General features: G+C 56.2%; 2 protein-coding genes across 2 annotated transcripts in view; one reads left to right on the top strand and one right to left on the bottom strand.

The window, feature by feature from the left end:
• Window positions 1-19,192, bottom strand: part of STK32B (serine/threonine kinase 32B) — a 188,965-nt gene extending 169,773 nt beyond the window's left edge. Inside the window, exon 1 of the mRNA XM_037046033.1 lies at window positions 19,093-19,192. The gene's annotated coding sequence lies outside the window, so the exon portion shown is untranslated. The remainder of the gene's footprint in view (window positions 1-19,092) is intronic.
• CYTL1 (cytokine like 1) lies at window positions 10,106-14,131 on the top strand. The gene is made up of 4 exons (XM_037046046.1): window positions 10,106-10,285; window positions 12,015-12,059; window positions 12,197-12,325; window positions 13,492-14,131. The coding sequence occupies exons 1-4, from the start codon at window positions 10,139-10,141 to the stop codon at window positions 13,573-13,575; spliced, it is 405 nt and encodes a 134-aa protein (XP_036901941.1). The 5' UTR covers window positions 10,106-10,138; the 3' UTR covers window positions 13,576-14,131.
• Window positions 19,193-26,321: the final 7,129 nt, after the last annotated feature.

The following is a 26,321-nucleotide window of genomic DNA, read 5'->3' as shown; positions in this document are numbered from 1 at the left end:
GTGCCTGCTGCCCACCAGTGGCTCCGTGCACACGAGTAGAGGCTGATTCGGGAGCCCGAGGGCTATTCCTCTTTCCAGAAGTGTTGCTGGCATCTGGTGGACAGAGACCAGGGGTGTTGCTAAAATATTTTATAATACATAGGACAGCCCTCCACCACAAGGAAATATCTGTCCCCAAATGTCAGTTGTGTCAACCCTGGGAGCCTTCACTCCAATCCACTAACACTCCAACTTCAGCGTGTGCATTCAAACTGCTGCTAGGGAGCTGCGGTGCATGGTGCAGACTGCGCCCTCGCCTCCGTGTCCAATGCGTAACTGCAACACAGCGTTTCTGGGACTGCAATCGGAATTCTGGAAGCACTCACTTCCAAATACCAGCAGCACGAGCTCTAGTTTTCCATCCACATGTGCGTTGTTGCTGGCAGAACCGGATCCTACCTGCTGGGGTCCCCTGGATTTCAGGACCCGGATCAGGAAGCATTGCCGTGGCCCAGTCTGGCTGGCCCCTGCAGAGTTCCTGTTCTGAACGCAGGGGTGATCCCACTGGGACCCAGTTTGCATCATCAGAACCACACGGGGCCTGAAACAGGGGAGGAGCAGAGGTGGTGACGATGGTGATTACCAGTTAGGGCATGACGACTGTAGCATTTTTCAACCACTATTTATCAAACACCTACTACATTCCAGGTGCTGTGCTAAGTACTGGGTATTCTGTGGGGGGAAAGCAAACAGTCCCTACAATCATCCCCACACCCAGCTGCTTCCAGATGGTTTTAGCATGTAGTGTTTTATTTCCTCAGACCTTTGATAAAGGCAGAAGTGGTGTTGGTTACAAGTGGGAAAATGACACCTACCAACAAACACGCAATCAGGATTTTTGCTGCCAAGAGCAGAGTGACTCCCAGGTCACAGGAGCATGAAATGAAACTGTTAACGGGTGTCTGTTAGCTCACACAACCCCTGGGATGCCCAGGGCCTGGTGCAGCCAGGAGCCCCAGTATGCACCCCACTGAACAGGCTGCAACATGGTCCCACTGCTCCTGGGCACCGGCGTGGGAGATGCTGATCCTCTCTCCCCTCCTGCACCCGTAGGACAGCCCACGGTTAGATGCAGCACATACCAAGGAGTCACCCAAAACACTGGGAAAGGAAGCACCGCTGAGTGCATTGTCCCCCTTTTCTGACTCCCTCCTCCTTTCTGCGCGATACCCCAAATCCTCCTCCAGCCCCTACCAGGACCGAGAACACTAGTCACCATTTATCCATTCACTGAGCAATCGCTATACACTGAGTAGAATAAGAAGCATGTTGCAAAAGTCAACAGCAGTGAGTCTCAGGGACTGATTCATCTAGTCACCTCCTCGGTGAACCTGCATCGAGACCTCCTGGGAGCTGGGCGCAGGGATGAGGGACACAGGTGGCGCTCACAGTGTATGATGGAATGAAGGCTCTCGGCCCTAGAATCCCACAGCATGCCCTGTGAGGCCGTGGGCTCCAAACGTCACGTGCTCCGCTGTGCATTAAATGCCTCCCCAGTGGGGTCTGTAAACAGGGGCAGGCGTTTTCAGATGACTGTGCAGGTGCTTCTGGGATTCTGTAATCAAATTTATATCTCACCATAAAGGTGCATTTTGGGCAGCATTTGAAAGAGGTCACTGATGGCTGGTAGGGGGGCAGCAGACACCAGCAGGGTGGGGAGTATGCTCCGCCTCTTGCTGTGACCTCAATGCAGGGCTCTGGGCCAGGGTTGCCATGAAAACGTGCCCAGAACCAGCGTCGGATGGTGCAGCCTGGCAAAGAAACCAAGACCGACAGAAGAATCAGCTGGATGAGGATGAGGATAGCTTTATTTCTCTTCTTTTTGAAAGATAAAAACCAAGCAGGGAAATGTGAAGACTTCTCTGAAAACACCAGACATGTGCACAACAGGCAAAGCTGTTTTTAAATGTGCAGATCCATTTTTGTGAAAGCGTCAAGGACAAAAAAAGAAAATCACGCCACCAGTAGTGAAGACGAGAAAGCTGTGGCAGGAAGCCCTGTAGGAACACAGAGCTTGTGAACGCTACTGGTGATGGGGTTTGTCCTGCCATTCACTCATCAGACGCTCCGGAGGAGGGGAGCACGTGGGTATTTCCGGCGTCGGTCACTGTGCAGGGCGCTCAGGATCCAGCTGAGAGTGACCGAGAGGACGCTCAGGAGGGAGAACAGCAAACAAGCAAAGATGCGTGACTAACGGCGGAACAGGGACGCACAGGAGTCCGTGGGAGGACACGGCGGCGAGCTGCTCGTCTTGCCTGGGGTCTGAACACGCCTTGTTGGGGAAGGGATGAGCGTGGCAATGGTGGGGCTCTGAGCAGGGAACAGTGGCCCAGTCCAGGGACAGGGAGGTCAGAAACCCAGGCGCCAGAGGGGAAATGATGCATATGGTGCCCACGTATAAAAGATTATTGTTCTTATCGTGCAATCAGTGAGAAAGACTTGATTAATTTCCACACTTTTCCAGTTCATCTTCTAAAGACTAAGTGCAAGCTGTAAGAAACAGAGTTGCTACTTCTCAAATTTCGCTGAGCAAATGAATAAGCAACTAAGTAACAGTCTCCACCTCCCCACACCCCACACCCCCCATCCCCCCAGTGGGGGTGGAGTTAGGAAGAGCCAGGCAACATTGTGTGGAATCTACTGTGGGAGACCAGCCTGCAGATGTAGGTGATAGTCTCCTATCTCCTTCTGTGCCTTCTTTCCTTCATTTTGAAATGGTTTCCATGGCAGAATGCTGTATTATGCTTAGAGGGTCTTCTTCTGCCCCCCATGCAACGGTGAATTTAGCTCGATTCACGGAACTCCCCAGCCCTTTGAAAGTCTGTGTGAGTGAAGTCAGCATGCCCGGTGGGTCAGGCCCGCGTGGGATGTTTCTGGGACATTCACATCACAAAGAGCACTGGCTTGGCCGTCAGCAAGACCCAGGGCTCATGGCCAGTCTGCCCATCACCAGCAGTGTGACCTCGGCGGGAGGGGCTCCCTTTGAGCCTAAGAGCGCCTGGTGTGAGAGGGACTGATCCTCACCTCTGAAGCCAGTCGTGAAGAGAAAACGTTCTGAGACGGGTGATCCCACGTGCTTGACAAATGTCCCCTCGCAACTTACCTCCCTTATTCTAGGCCCCAGGCAAGCCCCACTTCTGAAATTAGGGCCTTCTCGGGAAGGAAAAAAGGAACTATCCAGAGATAAAAAGAAAAAACGGAGGTCACACTTAACTTGGCTTACTGTGCCAAGCCATGTGGGGAGGCTGAGCCAGGTTCCGACCTGGGTTCGGAAGAGGCTGAGCTGCTTCCTGCCCTGGGCGTGGGCCTGCTCCCCGGCCAAAAACGCTGCCACTGCTTCCCAAGGGAGGCGGCCCCGAACTGGCAGGAGCTGGAGTCCCTGGCATCAGATGGGAGGTAGGCTTGCGGGCCAGGACCCTGCTGGGCACCTGTGTGGAGTGGGCGTGCTGGGCGCTGGGCTCCAAGTGGCCGTCATAGCAAGAAAGGAAAGGCAGCTGGGGCCTTGTGTACCTGCTCATGCCGCTGACCCGCTCTGTCCTACTGGGCCCTGAGTGCTGGGCTGGTTCCTGGGGACAGAGGTGTCAGGCCCCAGCCCCACTGCCCACACCGAGCCCCTTAGGGGCCAGTGTGTAGGTGTGTGTTGGGGGCTGAGGCTGGGAGCTGTGTCTCTGGGGCTGGAAGTCACAGAGTTAATAATAAAGCAAACCCATAATTTTTACTCATCCCGGCACTGGCCAGTCTAAGGGCTTCGCATTATGACCGTCTGATCCCCACTCGGTCCTGGGCGGGGGGTATAATGGTGGTGTTTCTGTCACACAAGTCATAGCAAGAAAGGCGCAGAGCTAGATGCGAGCCCCGAGCTTGGCTCTCTGGTGTGAGTTTAAGTCCCCAGGTCCAGCTGGCCCCTCAAGAAAAGCAGAATGGAGGGTCAGGGGCCTGGGGAGGGCACTGGGGAGTCGGTGTTTCATGGGGACAGAGCTTTGGTTTGGGAAGATGGTGGTGACCATTGCAGAGTGATGTGAATGTACCTAAGGCCACTAAACTGGACACATAAAAAAACAGCAAAAAAATTATCTTATGTGTATTTTATCACAATAAAATAATTCTTCTGTAGGCAGAGGGCAGTAATAGATGGTGCCAGAAACACCCGTCACATCGCACAAGCAATGGATCATATTTCGTTATGAGAGTGATCGTCAAAGGGGTGGCTTGGGTGGTTGGAGTGACACCCCGCACACCAAAAGGTTATGGGTTCGATTCCCAACCAGGGCATGTGCTGAGGTTGAGGGTTCAGTCCCCCGTTGGGTGCGTACAAGAGCCAACCGATCAACGTTTCTCTCTCACATCAATGTTTCTTTCCTTCTCTCTCTCCTTCTGAAGCCCCTCTCTAAAGTCAATGAGCAAGTCCTCGGGTGAGGATAAAAAAAGTGATCAGTGAAGAAGGAAACTGCAGTACAAATTTTTCATAGATCAGGAGCCATAATTGGCTAATAGTTTCATTTGACAGAGAGAAAAGAAACCACTGATACAGCTCTGGCCAAAGGAAACCCTAACTCTACAGCTGGGAGGGACCCCAGGGCAGCCTATGGAGTCCAGGGGGGAGTTTCAGGACCGGCCCCCGGGACTGGGACGGGAGCTGCAGCTCCATCCGGCCGCTCCTCCGACTACCTCCCGGCTCCGCTCATGCACCCCGGGCCCTGCCTGTTCCCCCACAGACAGGCCCACTCCAGGGCAGGGGCCCACCCTGGCCACCACCCAGCAGCACTGGTGGGTCTGGACAGCCACTTCCTCCCGCATCCATCTGTCAGTCCCAAGGAAGGTGCCAGCTGGTCCACCAGGACATCCACCCATCACTGTCACCATACTGGGGAGGTAAGTATTGGCCTAAGATGCAGTTAAGGAACAAGGTCTATAACCAGAAAAAAAATGAAAGGAAAAAAAAGAAGAAGAAATTGAAAACTGCAGCTCCCAAAGTCACTCCAGCTATTTCATGTTTATTTCACCTTCACAAAAAAGTCTGTGCAATAAATATTATGAGCCCCATGCCCCAGAGAAAAACGAAGGGTGACGAAGGGTGATGAAGGGTGACAGAAGTGAAAGGGATTCAACTACAAATCGCCAGTCATGAAAACAGTGGGCGACGTAAAGTCCAGCCCAGGGAATAGCCATGACATTGCGACAACTGTGGGGCCACATGGGCCCTGGGCTTAAACAGGGATCACTTGGTAATGCAGGAGTATATGAATATCTAACCACCATGTTGTACCCCTGAAACTAATTAACATCGTATGTCAACTGTAACTAAAAAGTAAATTTAATAAAACACACACACACACGTGAGGTGGAAGCCCAAGCCCACACCACTCCAAACCTGCGCGCTCTCTGCTGAGCCAAGTCAGGACTCCGCTGCTGGGCAGACTTTTCTCCAGGTCCTTTCTGCATAAACAGACCCAGAGAACACGTTTGGGGAACACGTGCTGCACGTTGCTTCTCATTACATTTTGAATCTGTGTATTGAGACTTGATAGAAGGGTCTCTATTCGAGAACATGGGGTCCTTTTCATAATCACTGTCCCAAAGCCAAGTGCAACATCAGTGTTTGTCTTCAGCCCTTCCCTCCGGGCCCTGCGGGCCAACTTTCCATGTGGGTTTGCCAACAGCGTGAGGAACAAGCTAAAAAACACATCGCCGGGGCATGCGTGCGATTTTTAACCAAGGGAACACTGATGTCAACAGGAACTGCGGAGGCAACAGTCTGGCGAGGGGCTGAGCCTCCTCCCCACCAACACCCGCTGGCTGTGAGCGCTGGGCCAGGGGGCACCCACAGCCCTGGATCCCGAGTTCTGGCCTCGGACAGCAGGCAGGAGGGTGGGCAGGGACCCCCAGGTGGCCCCCAACGCCAGGCACTGACGTTAGCGTCTCAGACTCTGTGTCTGTCGGGAGGATGTTTTCCTCAGAATGGACGCTGCCGCTGGGCTCGCCCAGTCGTTGGCAAAGACAGTTACTGGCTAGACATCAGGCCACTGAGGAGACCTGAGAGTGGCCAAGCACGCACAGGACGGGAACAGAGGGGCCGCTCAGGAAAGGTGGGATTCTGCGTTTGAGCCAAGTGACCAGGGCCCAAGAAAACAGCGAGTTCCTATTTCTTGTGGTCTGCTCGGGAATTTCCCATAACCCCTTGGGGCTGGGAACAGAGAGTATTTCTCCAGATACTGTATCACGCATTAAAACCTGCCAGTCTGAACAGCTACAAAGAAAAAGGTAAATGGTCTTTATCTAGAAATGCTAAAAAGGAGCCCCAAGCTACGAAAACGCTCACTAGGTCACAAGACAGCTGCAGGCAGGGTCTGCTCCCAGAGCCAACGTGTTAATACTTGCACAGGCTCAGAGCAAGGCGGCACTTCCAGAGCCAGGGGTCACCGTTGTCGTCATTGTCGCTGGGGTCAGAGTGCAGGCCGGGACGAAGCACGAGATGGCTGAGCTGAGAGGCCCAGCCACAAACCTCAGACTGTGCCGCAGGCCCCAGGGAGGCAGGGAAGAACCTGAGACGGGCTGGCCTGGGGGGATCTCTGCTTCTGAACTGGGTACCAGGAAGAGACAGCATTCTGGGCAGAGTGATGTTAAATGTGATGCGACTGTGGGAAAGGGTCCTGAAAGAGAGCAGTCTCTATTTCACAGGGGAGGGGTGGGCGGGGTGACTGGTTGAGGGGACAGGATGAGGAATGACAGTGGTTTGGGGGTCCCCACGGGCTTGTCCTGTGGAAGAGGGGTTAGGCCATGGCTGGCAGCGGGAGGGGTCGCTGCCGCATCCCACCTTCCCCTTGGGAAGCATCTGTGGGGGTCAAGGCTGCCAGAGTCTGGAGGGCGGCCTTGGGGGGCAATGGCCCCATGGGGAGGCACACGAGCAGACTCCGGTGGAGCGCTGGAGCGGGAGGCTGTCGAGGAGCGCTGGCACCAGGCAGGTCGACAGGGATTACAGCCGGCCGAGGTCCTCGAAGCCTACGTCTCTGTCATTCTTCCAAGTCCCAGAGAGGTAGGGCATTGGGCAGCTGCGATGAATCACCAGGAACTGGGCATCTTAAAACAACACACATCTGTTCTCCTTTGTTCTCCTGGAGCCTGGATGTCCATGAGCCACCCGGGGCTAAAACCAAGCTGTGGGCAGGGCCGGTTCCTCCAGAGGGGAGGTGCCAGGGGAAGATCTTTGTCCTCTCCCCGCCCAGCTCCCAGGGACACCTGCTTCCTGTGGCTCCTGGCCTCTCCCTCCAGCAGCAAAGCACCGCCCAGCTCCTCCCTCTCCCTTCAGCCCCCGCCCCACCGTGGGGGCAGGGCACAGGTGCCGCGCACACCTGTGCGTTTCCAGAGTTACTTGCCCACTTCCTGCCCTGTGAGGACAGACCCCCACCTGTCGCGTGGTTTGTCCCCACTGTTCATTCAGGAGACTCTCAAGACCGTAGCTGTGTGTCCGAGAATGAACAAAGGACCCACTCAAAGAAAATGCTGCCGTGGAGCTGAGAAACCTTCCCCTGCTCGCTCCTGAGCACTGGTGGGTGGGCTCCCCAGCATCCCGAGGCCCCACGTGGCCCCACGCATGAGGACCCAGGCTGCGGACCAGCCCTGGGGGGTGTCAGAGCCTTTGGGAGAAGACGGAGGCTCCAGTCTGTGGGGAACTCCCCCCCGGATGTTTACTACACACACTCTGGGAGGAGCAGCCTGCCCTGCAGGGGCAGGGGGCTGGGGGGCTGGGGGGCTGGGGGGCTGGGGGCTGGGTGCAGGGGAGGGTGGCAAAGGAGACCCTTGTGAGCACAGACAGGGGTCTCCGGAGCCGCCCGCTCCCGGGAAGAGTTGGGGGCAGCCAGTGTGGGGTGGCTCGGGCTGCACCCTGTGGGTTTTCAGCAGCTCTCTGTAACGACATAAACAGCCATCCTGTTAATTAAATAGCAAAGCCTTCCGAGCATCTGCTCTGCCCGGTGCCCTGGGTGGGTGAGGAAGACAAACGAAATCCCCTTAGCTCTGTCGGGTGCTCCGGGTGCAGCGGAGCTTCGGATTCGCCGGGGGAGCCCACAGACACCCACTCACAGTGTCCTGAGTGGGACAGGGTCAGATCTCTTCAAGACACATCAGCTCAAGGTCAAAGGTGTCCCTGGGTCCTGATTTCCAGCCCAGGGACTTGTTTGGGTGCCAGGGGTTGTTTTCCTTCCCAGTACCCAATGTGACAACTGTTCCCATGAGCATGTCCAGGAGCCCCGGAGCATTTCCCAGGGGACCTGGAGGCCCTGGCTGGGCAACACCCCAGGCTCCCTTACAGAGGGAGTGAGGGGACTCCTTCATCCAGAAGGTGCACCCATGTTCACCGCCTGTCCCACCGCTTGTCCTACCGCTTGTCCCTCCAGTTCTGCCCCATCTGAGAGGGTGCCCAGAGGACGGTCCCCAGGTCACCTTGCTAAAGGTGCAGAGAGAACACACACCTACAAGACAGGGAGGTGTGACCGTGATCCCTGCCCAGGGCCCCAACACCAGGAAACCAGACGAGCGGAGCAGCAGGGCTGGAAGGGACCTCTGGGGTGGCCTGGGCGATGCCACTGTTTGCAGACAGGGGGTGGGTCCCAGGACCAGGCCAACAGGGCTGAAGCAGCCGCAGCCAGGGCTCCCTCCCTTCGGCAGACCCAGAGCCACGCCGTGCTGGCCACCACGGTCCTTTCACCCATCCCGCTGGTCCCCATCTTTGGTTGTTTTGTTCTGCAGCGTGCCACTGGCCTGGGCTCTTTCTGCCCGTCTCTCAGTCATGGAGGCTTTGGAGACAGGCAGACCCAGGTCCGGGGCTTCGTCCCTCTCCTCCTTAGCCTGTGATCTCAGGGAGTTTCCTATGCCCTGACCCTCGATCGCCCCCTCTGTGAAACGGGAAGCACCCCCACGGCACTGGCTTTCTGGGAGCTCGGGCATCAGCTGTGCCTAAGTGACGCAGGTGTGAAGTGAGAACCTTCCTCTCTTCTCGAAGCAGCTCCTTCTCCCTGCGGGTCCCACGGTCTCGGGCAGCCCACGGGCCCAAACTCCTCTCCTAACGCAGGTCCTGCTCCAATCTCCCGTTTCCCTCCAGCTTTGTGACCTTGGGCAAGTTGCCGGAACTGCCTGAGCCTGTTTTCCCACCTGGAACAGGGGGCTGTTTCCTGAGTTCCCTGAGGCGCAGGGACCGCTGTAGGACTGGAGACGGTGACATCAGCTCCGACGTTAGCCCAGTGGCATTAGCTCAGAGTCTTTTATTCCTCACCCCGAATTCGGAGCTGGGGGCTCCCATCATCCCCATGTCACTGACAGGGAGAGGGAGGGAAGTGTTAAGAAACCTGCCCAAGGTCAAAGCCAGAAGTGAGTAACTACGTGTCCCACCAAGCATCTAAGGAGACCACTTACTGTGCCCATCGCAGGAGAGTGGCCTGCAGGGCACCCTGGACCAGAGCGGCATGTTTGGGGACCTGCTGGCCTGGCCTAGGGTCTGCTCTGTGCGGGGCCTGGGCTGGGAGCTTGGTGTGGGCTATCGGGGGGAATGCTCACCCGCCCCCTTCCATGGGTGCCAGCACCTGCCCACCTTCCAGACGCCCAGACGAAGCTGGTCATGGGGGGTGGATGTGGACATCCAGCTGTGTGACCCCAAGCTTCATTCACTGGTGCTCAGTCCACCACTGCTGGTCCTTTCCCTCCCTGACTTCTGCGTCAGGAAATCAGCCAGCTTTATAACAGGTCCCCAGTCTGAGGGGACTGGCTGCCCACCCCTGGCCTCGGCTGCACCTCCCCCTCATCCATCTTGGTTTCCCTCTTGTCCTCCACTCCCCTCATCTGTGGGTCCTGCCCCTTCGGGCAAAGCCCCTGACCAGGGAGAAGCTTGTATTGGAAGTGCACAGAGCACCGCCCTGCTTGCCCTCCAGGCGTCCAGCAACCCCCAGGCGGCCCCTCCTCTCACAAAGGGTCTGAAAGGATCCAGTGTCCAGGTGGGCGTGCTCCACGGCCTGGCTGGGCCCCACAGGAAATGGAGGCGTGGAGGACCACCCCCGAGCAGCTGCTTAAAGGGGCAGCGGCCTGGGGCTGCAGGAGGTCCCTCTGTACCATGACGCCCTGGCTGCTCCCCCTGCTGCTGCTCCTGGCTGGGTCCCCCACCGTGTGGCCTGCACCCCCGACCTGCTACTCCAGGATGCTGGGCCTGAGCCGGCAGATCACCCGGGATTTCCAGAGCCTACAGGCCACCGAGCCCTCGGTGAGTCCCCTCTGCCTGCACGGACCAGGAGAATCCGTGCAGACCCAGTCCCCCAAAACGTGCTTTTGAATCAAGAAAAAGAAAGTGCTCTTTCTGGTCGTTGTTACTCTTAAAGGTATTTTTGTTTTATTCCCATCCTTTTAAATACAATACCAATGGTTTGCACTTCCTCTTAAGTACAAAGGAACGTAATCTAAGACTTCACAATCTCTGCTTGTAACTTGCTAGCGAATATCAGAGGATCTGTTGTGAAATGTGAAAAAGGAAAGATCTCCCAGTAGAGTTTGGCTGATGAATTCTCCTCCCTGGCCAGTGGGCTCTCTTGGGGGTGACTCCGGGAACCGCCTCCCCCACGCTCCCCCCACCCCCGGCTGCTGTGGGACCTGGGACCTGGGCAAATCTCAGCCCCGACCTCGGGGTCCCACTCGGTGGGCAGGGGCAGCTGTGAGGGTGCGGAGGGAGGGTGACTACAGATGCAGCTGGCAGAGCAGGGCCTGGTGGGGGACCGCAGGAGTGGCCTCAGTCAGACCGAGGGCCGCCCAGGACTAGAACCCAGGCCTCCTGACCACCGTGTTGAAACAAAGGGAATCTAAACTCCATTAAAAACTTTGGTAAAATTTAAGTGTCTCTTTAACACTTGTAAACACTTCAAACAAAGCGTAACGTTTCTCAGATGTGGAGTTTATGGTGCCCTAACGATTTCTTTGTATTTTCTTTTAAAAGTTAAATAATGTTTACTTTTTTCTAATTACGAAAGTTGCATAGTTTGTAGAATGGTTTGGAAGAGGCACAAAGGACGAAGAATTACTTGCGGTTCTGCCCCCTAGAGGTGACCGCTGACATGACACCCTGGGGGAAGTATTTCAGCTTCCAGTCTGAGGGGTGGTGTGGAAGTGTGTGTGCGGGTATGAGCATGTGTGCGCACACGTGTCTGCTTGTGTGTGAGTGCATGTGCACATGTGAGTGCATGTGTACGAGAGGACTGGGTCAAACACCGCAGCTCTGCAATTTCCACAGTTGCTGTCACCTAAGTCAACATTGTCCTGTAACCACGATCTGCCGCGTTCTTGCTCCAGTTCACCCACAGACCCCTTGGAGTTGCATGCACAGAGCAAACGCCTTTGAAAGGACTCTGGTTTTAAACCGTGACACAAGTGTATGGGTCAGAACTGCAGAGCCGGATGGAAGAGGCGCGATTACACATCCTAACTCTGATTTCACAACTGGGACGCCGAGTCACACAGGAGACCTGGCCCCGGTCACACAGGGAATTCCCAAGAAGGTGATAGGGAACCGCAAACCCCACGCTGGAAGCGCAGGACCAGAATCTAGGTCTCTGGCCTTCAGTCCCGCATCGAAGTAAAATACAGTGACGTCAAGTACACGTGCGTGCGCGCTTTTGTACTAATACAGTGTATCATATATATCGCTACACCTAGACTACAGCTAGAGAGCTCTTTAATCTATGCATATACGTGGGTATATTCATGGGAGTGGACACATTTACATACATTTACAGGCGTGGCTACATGTAGTATAAAACACTCCCCTAACTCAGTTAATGACACTGAGTCTGCACTCTAACCGTTGGGTTCTGGAGCAATGTGGCCACAGGACACGGAAACCCTGTGTGTGTTGGCCTCACGGCCCCGGCACATAAGACTGGTCCTGTCGTAGGGCCAGCCGGGAGCCCGCCATGCCCAGGCTCAGGCTGTGTTCCTTTCTGCAGGAGCCGTGTGTGAGGTACCTGCCCAGGCTGTACCTGGATATACACGTAAGAGGGGTCTGCCTGCCTGGGGGTGGCACAGGTAAGGGTGGGGGTGAGATCTCAGATGAAAGTCACAGGAGCCCTCAGCTCCCATTCCGGTGGCTACTGGAGTCCCCCACGAGACCCCTTGCCCCCACTCCCAGAATTACTGTGTGCTGGCCAAGCTGCGGGACTTCGTGGCGACCCCCCAGTGCTGGAAAGTGGCCCAGGTGGATGCCCTGAAGGAGAGAGTGCGGAAACTCTACACCATCATGAACTCGTTCTGCAGGAGGGTAAGTGATGTGACGCCGCTGGAAGGGTTAAGAAAGGGTTAAGAGGGGCTGGCCAGGGGAGGAAAGTTGACAGAGGCTTCCTGCTCACACACACAGCCCTTCCTCCACCAGGGACTCAGAACAAGCACCTCCACAAGCGCCACACTGATTCGCTGATTCAGGGACACCACCAGGCCCACGTGCTAACCATGTGACCCAGACTATGCAGGGAGCCAGGCAGGGCCACACAGTAGGGGCAGGGGGCCACAGGATCTGCAAACTCCCCATCGCCTTCTGGGGTCAGAGGAGGCTTTGTGTGGGGGGCCTCAGGTGTGCTCGTGGCAGGTAGAAGAGGGGCCGGAGGCAGAAGCAGCAGCAGGTCAGCAGTAGCTGAGATGTGCCCGGGCAGGGGCTCGGCCTCTGACACGCCCGAGCTCCAGTCTTTGTCTTCCCGCTTCACCGACGGCAGGACCACTCACCTCTCTAAGCCAGTTCCCTCACTTGTGAACTGGGGACAGACAGTGACTGCCTCAGGGTCACTGGAAGGATGATAACGGTGCACCCTGACCGTGTGTGTTGTGCGGCACTGTGGTAACTCCCTGACCTAAGAACCCAGGAGGGGGATGCAGAATTCCTGGCAGCACGCTGGCCCGGGGCATACCCTCGGGCGACTTCAACAGCCAGCCGTGAAGTTACGCTGCATCTGTTCATGCATCCAAGAAATGTTAGTCATTTGCTCCCCACACTCGTTTCCCCCCTCTGCTGCTCTCCCTGGTTTATGGGTGGGGAGGGCAGCGGAGATGGGAAGAAGACACAAATAATACAATCTGTAAGGGGTGTTCTGACTCCAAACCGTTTCGTTTGCACATGCGCTCTCGCCCCTTTCCACGGGATCCCCACTGCCTGGCCCAGAGTTGTCACTCAGTAATTAAGGGTCATTCATTCATTCCCTCCCTCCCTCCCCATGTATCCATCCGGTCAACTAATGTATGAGTGAACTCAATAAATAAAAAGAACACAGGAGACTTCACGGGAACGTGAAGATGAGACCGGCTCTCCTTGGGACAGTAGGGATGGGCAGTTGCCACCCCAAGGAACAGTCTTCCAGGGCAGCCAGGAGTCCAGCGTTTGTGCCTGGGCTCTGCAGCCGCCCCGGTGACAGTCCGCTCATGGCATGCCTTTTCCAGGACCTGGTGTTCCTGACCGATGACTGCGGCGCCTTGGAGTACCCAATGCCGGCCACCACGGCCCTGCCTGACCATCACAGCTAAGGCAGCCCAGCCTGGAGCCAGGACCCGAGGGGATGGGATGATGTCAGCAGCCCAGGACAATGGGCCGTAGCCACAGTCCCCTCAGGTCTCCCTGTTTACTGTAGCACCTCAAACTGTCACATGTCTCTCCACCTTCTGGGAAGCAGGGCTTGTGCCCTGACCCCGGGACTCCCCTTGAGCACAGCTAGAGGCCTTGCTTCCATCCCCCTTGGCTTGCCTCACCAGGACGCTTAGACACTCGAGCCAGCAGGCTGAGCTGACCACTAAGACAAGCGCACAAGCTTTTCGCTTCTGAACGACAAGCTGGGGAACAAGCAAAGGCTGCGTGCCCAGTGCCCCTGAATGCAGCAGCCGCGCTGCTGTCCTCTCCCGATAGGACCCGGCTTGCATTCAACCCAACTTCTGCTCCCTGCCCTCTCCCACCACAAGCTCCCTAGGGTTACCTTTCATTTTTAAGGAAACATTGCTGCCTATAAGACCCATTCGCAAGGTCCGTGATTACACAGCACCGAGGGGACCACCCTTTCACTGAAAGGTGATGAAAAGCAAATAAAGACGATCGTTACGGCGAGAAACCCGTGTCCTGCTGTTCTTGTCCGAGGTGGGTGCCTACCCACTTTCGGCAGGGCGCCACTCTTAGCAGGGGGCCCCTCCCTCCCTTCTGCACCTGGTGCCCGCGTTTCTGGGTCTGCTTCCACCCGCCCTCGCGAGTGTCTGTCTTCCTAGCATTGGGAAATGCTCCGATTTGGGCTTGGGGACATGCTGGACGCTGCGTGGCACCAACAGGCAGTGTGGCCCCTGGTGCTCACTGCAAACACCAGTCCACTGAGCACTTGTAGCAAAGCTGGGGANAGGAACAGTCTTCCAGGGCAGCCAGGAGTCCAGCGTTTGTGCCTGGGCTCTGCAGCCGCCCCGGTGACAGTCCGCTCACGGCACGCCTTTTCCAGGACCTGGTGTTCCTGACCGATGACTGCGGCGCCTTGGAGTACCCAATGCCGGCCACCACGGCCCTGCCTGACCATCACAGCTAAGGCAGCCCAGCCTGGAGCCAGGACCCGAGGGGATGGGATGATGTCAGCAGCCCAGGACAATGGGCCGTAGCCACAGTCCCCTCAGGTCTCCCTGTTTACTGTAGCATCTCAAACTGTCACATGTCTCTCCACCTTCTGGGAAGCAGGGCTTGTGCCCCGACCCCGGGACGCCCCTTGAGCACAGCTAGAGGCCTTGCTTCCATCCCCCTTGGCTTGCCTCACCAGGACTCTTAGACACTCGAGCCAGCAGGCTGAGCTGACCACTAAGACAAGTGCACAAGCTTTTCGCTTCTGAACGACGAGCTGGGGAACAAGCAAAGGCTGCGTGCCCAGTGCCCCTGAATGCAGCAGCTGCGCTGCTGTCCTCTCCCGATAGGACCCGGCTTGCATTCAACCCAACTTCTGCTCCCTGCCCTCTCCCACCACAAGCTCCCTAGGGTTACCTTTCGTTTTTAAGGAAACATTGCTGCCTATAAGACCCATTTGCAAGGTCCGTGATTACACAGCACCGAGGGGACCACCCTTTCACTGAAAGGTGATGAAAAGCAAATAAAGATGATCGTTATGGCGAGAAACCTGTGTCCTGCTGTTCTTGTCCGAGGTGGGTGCCTACCCGCTTTCGGCAGGGCGCCACTCTTAGCAGGGGGCCCCTCCCTCCCTTCCGCACCTGGTGCCCGCGTTTCTGGGTCTGCTTCCACCCGCCCTCGCGAGTGTCTGTCTTCCTAGCATTGGGAAATGCTCCGATTTGGGCTTGGGGACATGCTGGACGCTGCGTGGCACCAACAGGCAGTGTGGCCCCTGGTGCTCACTGCAAACACCAGTCCACTGAGCACTTGTAGCAAAGCTGGGGAGGGCGCCGAAGCCCACACTTTCCCCAGGGCCCCGCCCTGGTTCTCTGAGGCTGAAACAGCTTAATTCAGGAAACCTGCAAGAACAACTCAGTTAAGTAACTGGATTGCTGAAAATTCATCATGTGTGACCTATGTTTCGTGTCTTTTCCTCCCTTTTGTGCATACAGGCCATGCTTTTCCTCCTCCGCCTCAGAGGCCTCTGGCCTCTCAGGTGGTTTATGAGGAAGCCTCGTCAGGTTTCCATCTTCTGTGCAGAAGCCCCAGCCCCAGTATCGCTGCGTTGGGCTCCTAGGGTGGCTAGAACGAGGCGCCCCAAACAGTGTCCCCCACTGCCCCCTCCCAACCACGCGGCTTCCTTCCAAAAGCAGAACACTATTTCCAACACCCGCCTCATGACTGGCTCCCCACGGCTTCCACCCTGAGCAACATGTAACTTCGCACCTTGGTCTGCAATTCCCCGTGTACCACCCCCACCCCCACCAGTCTCTGCGAAGCACCCCTGACACGCAGCACTTGTCCACCAGGTCACGTGTTTGTGCGCTTGCCTGGTGTGTCCCCCGCACACGACAAGGAGCCCCAAAAGGCAAGGACCACCACATCTTCGTGCCTCCACCTGGCACCATGCCTGACCTCTGGAGGTGCTCAGTCACCATGTTGTGGGTGTTTAGGAACACTGGACATGGCTTACTGGGAAGACCACAGCACTTAAGGTCTGTGGTGCCAGGTGGTCTGTGCCCCTCCTTCATAAAGGGCACCCTGTTTGCACATGGCCTGTGCTCGGAGCCTCAGAGGCCTGCTGCCCGTGTCCAGGAACTGCTGATTCTCGCTGGTTTGGTCAACGTCAAAGCCTCAGTAACTCGCACGCACGCATGCACACACACATCTTGTGGGTGTTCATTGTTCCAGTGCTCTGACCATAAAACACGACCGGCGGGGCGCAGCCAGCCGCAGGGACCCCACGAAGCCCCCAGCTTTGCTCCCTGAGTACAGCTGAAAGCTCAGTGTCAGTCCGGCTGGCCCCGAGCGCTGACTGCAGATCATCCTGACACCCTCACCCTCGGCAGTGGCCATTTAAACCAACTGAGCATCGCGTGGCCAAAATCCTCAGGGCGCAAGCCTCACTGATTCGCGAAAGGGCTGACGATGCGACGGCTCCACCTGCATTTGCTCGGTGTTCTGGTCTGCAGGTGGTCGGATCCAGAGCTCACGGGACAGAGCAGGGAAGTGCCCTGAGATCGCTGGAGGAGAAGGAGTTAAAAACAGGAAAACAGAGCACAGCTCTGCAGAAAGCAGCCCAGGCAGCTGTCACAGGTGTTTACATTTTTTCACACCGGGGGTGTCCTGGGAATTATTCGGACACCGGACATGCATTTTTAAAACATTTGCAATCACAATCTTCAAATGCAGCCCGTGTATATTTTCAAGCATTTTCTGGCCATCCCACAAAGAAAGGGGGGTGTGCTCTGGAGTTGCTGCATTTTAATTCACTCCCTCCTGGTCCCGGGCTGCTCGGAAGAGGTGCCTGTACTCAGAAGACGGCTCAGACTGCGGTGGCTGTCCCAGCAGTGGCTGGCCCAGAGTTCTGCAGACCTGCCGGGTCTGGAAACCGTGCGGCTCCCGCACGGCAGGGCCCAGAGCAGAGCTCCAACACCCGGTACTGGCGCTCCAAGAGGCGCCACATTTATCGGTGGCGATAACATCCTAAGTATGTGGAGAGTGTGCAATTTCCAAACTCTTTTCATGTCTATTTTCCCCCTGCCCACTTCCGCTCCCATGCCACCCTTGGGGAATGGGTGGGTTCGGACAGTGTGTCTCCATCTCTAGATTTAAGAGTGAAGCTCCAATAAAACACCCTTTGTGCCATAAACAAGCCTCACAGTTGCAAGTGTGACAATATCCAGCATTAGTGGGGACTCCTGGTGCCTGACATGATGCTACTGGAGGCCCGAAAACTTGGGACAGGGTGTGGCGTTACCTCAGAACCCTCAAGGGGTGTACACCCCGTGACCCAGCCGTTTCAACCCTAGAACATACCCCAGAGAAATGCCTGGCTTCTACCCCAGCAAGTACATCGATGGGTGTTCAGGGCAGAAAGTGTCCATAACAGCAAATTACTGCAAACAACCCGAAAGTCCGCCTGTGACGGTGCGGATGAATACACTGTGGAGTTCTGACAGGGAGTCATGTGGCCGGACCTCAGTACCTAACACTGAGGAGCAGAAGGGATTTGGAACCACCCTGTTTCTGTAAAGGAAAAAAAAAACAGGCAAAGCATAAAATACATTTTGGGGGTGCCCAGCCAGGTGGCTCAGCTGGTTGGAGCATCATCCGGTACTCCAAAAGGTTGCAGGTTCAATTCCTGCTGTCTCTCACATTAATGTTTCTCTCCCTCTCTCTCTCCCCACCCCCTCCTCTGCCTCTAAAATCAATAAAAACATACCCCCGGGTGAGGATTTATATATATGAATTCATACACACACACACACACACACACACACATATATATATATATACACACACACACACATATATATGTTCAAGAAACTGCTTAAAACAATATTCAGGACAGAAGATACCCCCTGGGGAGTGGAGGAAGAGGACAGTTTGAGTGGGCAATATGGAGCACTTGGAAAATAGCATGATTTTCCCTTAAACTCAGTGATGGTTTGCTGTTTTGTCAGTCTTTAGGAAAATAGATATATTATTTAGTTCGCATTTAATAAATAAAAATTAAACTGAATAGCATTTACATAAAACATCAAAGGTTAATTACAAAAGCCATTTAAAAACCAATCTCATTTATAATAGCAGCAAAAACTATAAGGTACCTGGAAATAAATATGAGAAATTATGTGTACCAACTTTATAGAGCAAATTATTATAAAACTTTAATAAAGGACATAAAAAGGCCCTATATAAATAAAAAGACAGGTTATGCTGATGAGTCTGAAAATAACATAAATTCAGTACATCTGGTGAACATACCGGCAGGATGAGTATTGATACGCTGAGCCTAAAATTTATAGAAAAGCATAAAAGATCAATGAATTTGGAAAAAGACGACTTGGAGGAAGGGATCTCCCAGCCGGCACCGGGACTTGTTCTGTCGTTCCAGAAATCACGGCGTTGGGGTATCCACGCAGGGATCACAAGAACCCAGTGGCAACGAACAGGGGCCCAGAAGGAGACGCACAGAAACGGGGCGAGTTTCTGAGCACACGTGACGGAGCCCGGAGAAAACAACAGACAGCACCCCCAGCCGTGCCCGGACGACCGGCTAGGTCCCTAGAAAAGACGGAGATTCGTTCCTCCCTGACACCACACACAGAAAGGAATTCCTGAGCGGTGACAGCCTAAGTGAGGCTGCATTTTCCAATATTTAGAAGAACACATGGCAGAATACCATTGTGCTATTAGGATCAGGGAAGAATTCTTAAACAGGATCCAGAGACGGCATCCAAGAATGAAAAACATTAATAAACACAGCATAACATTTTAAAAGACACAGTAAACAAAGCTAAAGAAACACGCGCACCGACTGGAAAACGCATGCGTTCACTGCCAACTATTCGCACCCAAACTGCCCACAATCCAGTAAGGAAGACAGAAAAGTGCCAGGACCTGGACGTGCTAACCTGGAAGGAGACACCTTAAGGGGCGTTTGAATGCACGGGAAGACGTGGAGCATCTCCAGCAACCAGAGAGCGCCTGCTCAATCTGCAACGCGATGCAATTTTAAAGCCACCAGCAGCCCTGGCTGGTGTAGCTCAGTGGATTGAGCGCGGGCCTGCGAACCACACGATCGGGGTTCAATTCCCAGTCAGGGCGCATGCCTGGGTTGCGGGCCAGTTCCCAGTGGGGGACTCACGAGAGGCAACCGTACATTGATATTTCTCTCCTTCTCGCCTTCCTTTCCCCTCTAAAGATAAATAAATAAAGTCTTAAAAAAATAATAAAGCCACCAGCAGGGTAGACGCCAACCCAGGGTTGGCGTGGACGAGCAGAAACGTGACCTCATGATGTGCCCGGAAGTGTAAAATGATACCGACTGTTCTGCCCTGCAGTTTCCTAACTTTGGCAACGCGATTTCACACTGCAATCAGTCCTCCCTTAGGGCATTTGCATATTTTCAGAGCTTTCAAAAGTTTCTTGGGGCAGAGCCCTCCACAGTCCCTCTGATCTGTCTCTCGCTTCAACAGCGTTAGGACGCCTCAGACCCAGGGACACCCCCTTTTCCAGCCTCTGACCCCCTCCAGCCTCTGTTCCAGTCTCCACCCACCTCGCCCACCGTAGTCCTCCGCCTCCGAGACCCGGCAGCAGCGTTTTTGAGCCTGACTCTCATTGCCGAGCAGCCACGAGCTCCCAAACTTGTCAGAATTCTTCCGCCACAGTGGAGGCCCCGCGAACAGTGGAGTCACCCTGCGTCTGCGGGCCCCCACACCTACCTCTCTCTGGGCTTCTCTGTCCACGGCGAGGACATGCATGGCCCTGGAGGACCTGGGCAAGGCCAGCAGGAGCAGCTCTTGATGCAAAACCAGCTCAGTGGCCACATCTTCTTCCAGGGCTTGCGGAGGCCGTCCCAGGACGAGGGGGTGACTCTAGAACACCGTGGGACCACCGCGGTCCTGGAGAAGAGCCCAACACAGGCCCTTGCGGACCTGCAGGCCCTGGTGCCGCCCGCACGGACCCTGGGCTCTGTGACTTCCGGGAGAGCCACGTCCTGGGTGAGCAGGTGAAACTCATCAAGAAGAAGGGCGACCACCTGACTCGCCTCTGCCGGCAGGCCCGCCCCCAGGCTGGGCGTCTCTTGGAATAGCTCCCCCTTGAGCACCACCAGGAGCCTTTGGGGCCCAGAGGCCTTCGCGTCCCCCTGGTGCCTGGCCTCTCGCTGTCGCCACTAGGCAGCCTCACCACCCTGGGGCCCTCTCCCACTCCCTGGACCAAATACAAACAAAAAAGCTTTGTGCAGCAAGGTGGGGGGTGAGGACAACGTCTCAGAAGCACCAGAAAATGGGCAAAAAATGGCCTGTTGATGACACTAGTTGCTTCAGGGGAGCAGGGTCCGGGAGGGAAATAGGACCAGAACTCCAGCAGCCATACTGGATTAAAAAAAAAAAAAAGCGTGGGAGAAAAAATGTTAACATTTACTGACTCTGACTGGTGGGTCCATGGTGCTTGCTTAATGGTCATTCTACGTTTCAGATATTCCAGAGTTTAAAAGGTTAGAATAGCCGTTTCGTTCCGGGGAATAACCGAACCCACCTTCCATTACAAGACAGGAGTACCATTCAGTTGGGGCCGGTTTCCCACCACGTCTCCCTGCGGAGAGCGGAGCTGCACTTTGGCATTTAACACAGAGCCGGGGAGAGGGGTTCGGTGCTCCGCCAAAGGCGACCAGGCGGAGAAGAGGCGGAGCTGGTACTTGACCAGGGCTCCAGACCTGAGCCCGCTGCTCAGAAGCCTTTCCATTTCTGGGGAAATCGGCAGAAAGGATTTCTCCGGAGGACTTTTTAGGACTTGCCCTGTGCCTCTAGGAGTCCAGGAAGCCGGGCCAAAGCTTCGGCTCGAGTCTCAGAGAGGTAAACAGCCTGGCCGGGGCCACACAGCTGCCCAGCTGCACAAGCCCCGAGGCCTAAGTGCTGCCCCCCTTTCCAGCTGCTGGCCAGGGCCCGGCGTCTGTGCTCTCTGCTCACCCACTCCCCACAGCGGGAGCCCTGTGCCCATCTCCTCCGGGATCCTGAAGACTCAGGTCAGGGAGACCCACCTCCCGGCCACCTGAGGAGAGAACCTCATCCGACGTCTTCACAGCCTGTCACCCAGATGACCCTGTCCGCTCTCCGAGGACCGGAAATCAGCGAGGGAAGGGTCTCAGGCCCAGAGACGCCCCCGACACCTCTGCTGCTTTGGGCAGCCCGTCATACGTCGCTCTGGCGATCTGTACTTCGTGTCCCACAGAGAATTTTTTCCCTGTTTTCCCTTCAGATGGGCGTTTTCCGTGGGCTGCTGTGACAGTTCTCTGCTCCAGCCCAGGACTAATAGCACGTCCCATCAGAAAGGCCACCTGCCTGTCCCCCCACCTTTCCCCTTCCCCTGCACTCGTAAATCCACCTTTCCAGGTCAGTTCCTCCTCTGTTCAGTTTCAAATGGAAAGTTCTGGGATGATTCATCAAGTTCACAGCCTCATGGGATGTATTTCATAAGGGGAAAAGAAGGTTGTTTTGATTAAAAGTGAGGAAGCAAGGATTCACTACTGCGAAGTGAGTCAAATACAGCACCTGGCTCTCAGGAAAGCACGGGTGACACGTTTAGCAGAGAAAGTGAACTCAGATGCACACTTTTGATTCTGGAAGGCCTCTCTGGAGCCACAAATCAAAACCCCTCACGGGGAGGGGTACAGCCACCTCCTGAGCTGCTGGCACCGCGGAGCCCTCTGGTCCGTAGGCCGCGCTGAGGTCTTAGGCCCCTCTTATGGGTGGCATGGCCACAGCGGTGACACAGGACTTCTGAGACTGTTAGCTGGCCAGTCTGGCTCCCAGCTGGCCCAGCCTCTCCTGCTGCAGCCTTGCGGGGGGCGGGGGGGGCGGTCGGGCAGGGCCTGCTGGGGGTGGGCGTGTGCGGCTGAGTTCGGCCCAGGTGCTGGAACGCCCACGTGGCTGCCTGAGGGGATGCATCCCAGGCCTCAGTGAAATGCAGGTTTAGCCCTTGCTCATCTGTGGCCACAGGCTGAGCTTCCTCCCAGGGATGCATCCCAGGCCTCAGTGAAATGCAGGTTTAGCCCTTGCTCATCTGTGGCCACAGGCTGAGCTTCCTCCCAGGAGACTGGGCCCCGGAATAAGTACCCCCTCCAGGCGTGGGCACAGATGGCCATCCAGCCGTAGATCCGTCTGCAGGAGAGGCAGCCGCCCGTCCCCGGCCCCTCCTCCCCAGACCTGCACATCGCCCCATCCTCGAGTGCCTCTGTGTTCCGGAATGCTCTGGGTCTCCGGGAGCCCAGGTGACACAAGGATCCATGTGATGTTTTGTGGCTCAAATGAGGTGCATTTAGAAAAAACGGGATTTCCCCCATTTTAAGATGACAAAGGGGAGCCTTCCGAAAGGGAAGTGACAACCTGAATGTGCAGGTGTCGGACAGGAATGGCCTTGGAGCCGCCTGCTGTCCCGAGGTCACGTGACTTTCTTCCCGCCCACACCCTCAGGCTCTCAGCTACAGGGTGACCCTCACCCCTCATGGTTGCACCTTGTTACGTATCCTTTTGCAAAGTTCTTGCATGGCTCGTGCTTTGGGAGGGAAAGGGTTACTTCCACCACTTCTAGGCTGGGGGAGAGGCTGGGGCGGGGGGCCAGCGGACCTGACAGGGCTGCACAGGAAATGTCCTAGCTGCTCTCGATGCCGCACAAAGGGGCCTTGTTTTGACCTTGAAATCAACCCACCCTCTGGTTACTCTTCCAGCCAAAAAAGCAAATAGGGTAAACCCATGGACTGTGCTCCCGCATCTCAGGGGGCACGGTGGTGGCAAACAGGAGGACAGAGTTGGGCCTTGGGAAGGCGGGCAGGTCGCATGGGCAGAAGTTAAGGGATGCAGACCCTTCTCCACAGCAGGGAAGAAAGCATCTTCTCCCAGTGGACAGACCCTGGGCACAAACTGAGGACTCCCCATGTCACCAACAAGGGGCCTGATGCTAGGAAGACCTCCTGCAGTAGGGGGTCTAAGGGGGAACCTGGAAGAGCGTTGGCTCTTCCTGATGGCTCAGTGTCGGACAGAGGACGGCACACACGTTAACCAAACACACCCTCCAGCCCACAGCCTGCACTCAAATCTTAATTCTGTCCCCTACAAACATCTCTTGGCCTCAGTTTTCACATCTGTGAAATGGGGTTAATCATAATACCTCCCAGATAGGGCTGTGCGAAGAGGCATATGGATGAGTGTGGCATGGAGAACCTGGGAAAGAGGCTGGCACGCAGTAGGTGTTCCACCAATAATCGGTGACACGCCAATCAAGGTTAGCAGCTGCCTTCACTAGGGAGCGGGAGATGTGGCGAGTAGGGCGGACGGGCGTCGCCTGCTGGAAGGAGTCGGGGGCAGCAGGGACTCGGAGAAGCCCAAAGCTCCGCCTGGACTTCCCATCGGCAGGAAAAGCCGGAGCCCTCGGAAGCTGGCCACGGTGGTGGAGCAGCAGCCTGGACGAATGCTATTAATTATGAGCAGATTCACACATGCAAATGAGGCTCTCAGCTCCTCAAGCAAGTAATTATTTGGGGGTTTGGGAAACAAGGATTAAGGAGACTTTCTATCCGTTTCTAAAGGGACTGAGGATTCTCAGAGACCAAGTCCAGCCGTAGACAGATGCTTAAAATCTCAGCGCTCGCTCGGCTGACGTGGCTGATGATTCCCACAGCCGAGAAATCTAACACGGTTTGCTATTCACGACGGCTGCTCTGTGGTCTGCGGATGAGAAGAAGGAAACAGGCCAGGGCTGGCCCCGGCTGTCGTCCCTGAAGGGCCACTCGGCCCTCGTTCCCACCAGGAAGCCACAGAAACTAATCGGACCCTGGGCACCCCACATAGTCCCCCTCCTCAGCCCCCCTGTGTCAGCCAGGCCGAGGAGGTCCCTGGGACCACAGAAAAGTGTCACCTGGGAGAAGGGCTGAGTCTCAGAGACCCCAGCAACCACACTGGTATCGAGTTCCCATGGGGCCAGAGCAAGTCCTTACCCACTTCTGGGCCTCGATTTCTCGGGTGTAAGATGCGGAGCTAGGGAGGGGTATACCCATGTGGGCTTCGATGGTCCGGTCCAGTCTCCACCCAGAGTTCCCAAATGCGTCCTTCTCCTCTGGCCACAGCAGGGGCTGGGCTGGGGGGAGGTCACCAGTCAGGGGCTACCCCCACCTGTGGACCTGGCACCAGCCAGTGCTGACTCTNAGCCCCCCTGTGTCAGCCAGGCCGAGGAGGTCCCTGGGGCCACAGAAAAGTGTCACCTGGGAGAAGGGCTGAGTCTCAGACACCCCAGCAACCACACTGGTATCGAGTCCCCATGGGGCCAGAGCAAGTCCTTACCCCCTTCTGGGCCTCGATTTCTCGGGTGTAAGATGCGGAGCTAGGGAGGGGTATACCCATGTGGGCTTCGATGGTCCGGTCCAGTCTCCACCCAGGGTTCCCAAATGCGTCCTTCTCCTCTGGCCACAGCAGGGGCTGGGCTGGGGGGAGGTCACCAGTCAGGGGCTACCCCCACCTGTGGACCTGGCACCAGCCAGTGCTGACTCTGGGCCTGAAGCTGGAGTGAGGCAACAGTTTGCACAGGGAAAAGCATTGCTGCCCTCTTGTGGCCACTGCCTGGAATGACCCATGTCCCCTGGAGATGCAGGACTGGCCCTGGATGGTGCTGAGCCCTACTGTGTGCCAGAACTCCAAGGTGCTCAGTGTGGGGCACAACGAAGGGTCAGAGCTTCCTCGCCCTGGGAAGCCCACGCCCCAGGGGGACAGACGTGCCTGCTACGTGGGTCCTGTACACAGCCTTCATCTATGTGACCTTGGGCACATTTTTGGACCTTTCTGTGTCTCCATTTCTTCATCATTAAAATTGGGCTAAAAACAAGATGTCCTGGTTGCCACAACTACCTGTACCCCAAGTGCAGCCCCTTTGTGCCTTGCCCACTGCCCCCAACCCTGGACCAAGCCACCAGAATCCCTCTCAGGTTTGTCTGATCTGTCCCCACCCCCACAGTCCCTTCCACACACAGCAGCCGAGGGTCCTGTAGACAAGGCGGTCCAGCCACCGCAGTCCACGGCTGGCTGCCCGTTAGTGGGTCTCCACACCCTTCGGAGCAGGGCCCGAGTCCCAGCCTCGGCCCGACACCCACAGGGCCTGGGCCACCACCTCTCCGACCTCGCGGCCTTCCTCTCCCCGGGCCAGTCTGCTGCAGCCACAGCGGCCACGCCTGGTCCTGGAGCCTGGTCGGGTCAGCGCCCCAGCCCTCCCATGGCAAGTTCCCACTCCGATCCCCACGCCCCTGCCCCACCCGACCTTGCTCTTCTCTCCTGAGCCTATCGCCATTACCGTGTTTCACGTGTTTGCTTCGTCAGGAGTCTACCTCCCCACCAGCATGTCAGCTCTGTGGGGACAGAAACCTTTGTCTGTTTCGCTCACTGTTGTGCTTCCAACACCTATCCTTGAATGTGACTCATTGCAGGTGGTCACTAAATATTTGTTGAATAAATAAACAAACGAACGAGTGAGCAGGGCTTTGACTGGCATAAATCTAGTCCCGGGCAGGGCAGATGGAGTCCCCAGAGTCGTTGCTCTTAGTAAAGTAGACGGTGGAGGGGCTCCAAGACTGGGTGTCCTGACCTCTCCGGGGCACGGCAGTGCCTGTCTTAGCGTGCCTGCCTCAGGGAGGTTCTGGAGAAGGAGTCACAGGCACAGAGAGTGGGTTTGGCAGTACCTGGGCGTTTGCCCAGGTGAGGTGGGTCTCCAGGCCCCGGGGCCCCGGGGTGGTTGAAGCAGGGAGGAGGGCGGCCGCCCCCTAGAACGGTTACCCTGTCGGCCGCATGCGCGCTGGACTGGGGGCAGGACCGGAGGCCAGGACATCCCAGAAGGCCGCCCTAAGGTGGGTGACAGGTCGGGGGATGTGAAGGCAGCCGCGTGGGGCAGCAGTGCAGACGGCCATTCCCCAGGGATGAGGTGATTCCTGGATCCTCAGGTGGAAGGGCGTGGGGAGCCCCACAGAGACCGCCTCCCGGGGTTGAAATCATTGTTTTCCACAGCGCTTCCTACGACTTTCGGGATTATTAGCCGCTGATGTCATTCAAACCCGTAAAACAGCCGCTTTAGTCTCCTGGGGAAAACACCCCACAAGGCCTCA

The sequence above is a fragment of the Sturnira hondurensis genome, unplaced genomic scaffold (genome assembly GCF_014824575.4).
Source record: "Sturnira hondurensis isolate 20B ecotype Veracruz unplaced genomic scaffold, ASM1482457v3 Scaffold0000780, whole genome shotgun sequence".
NCBI lineage: Eukaryota > Metazoa > Chordata > Mammalia > Chiroptera > Phyllostomidae > Sturnira > Sturnira hondurensis.
This window is presented reverse-complemented; position numbering and strand designations above follow the sequence as displayed.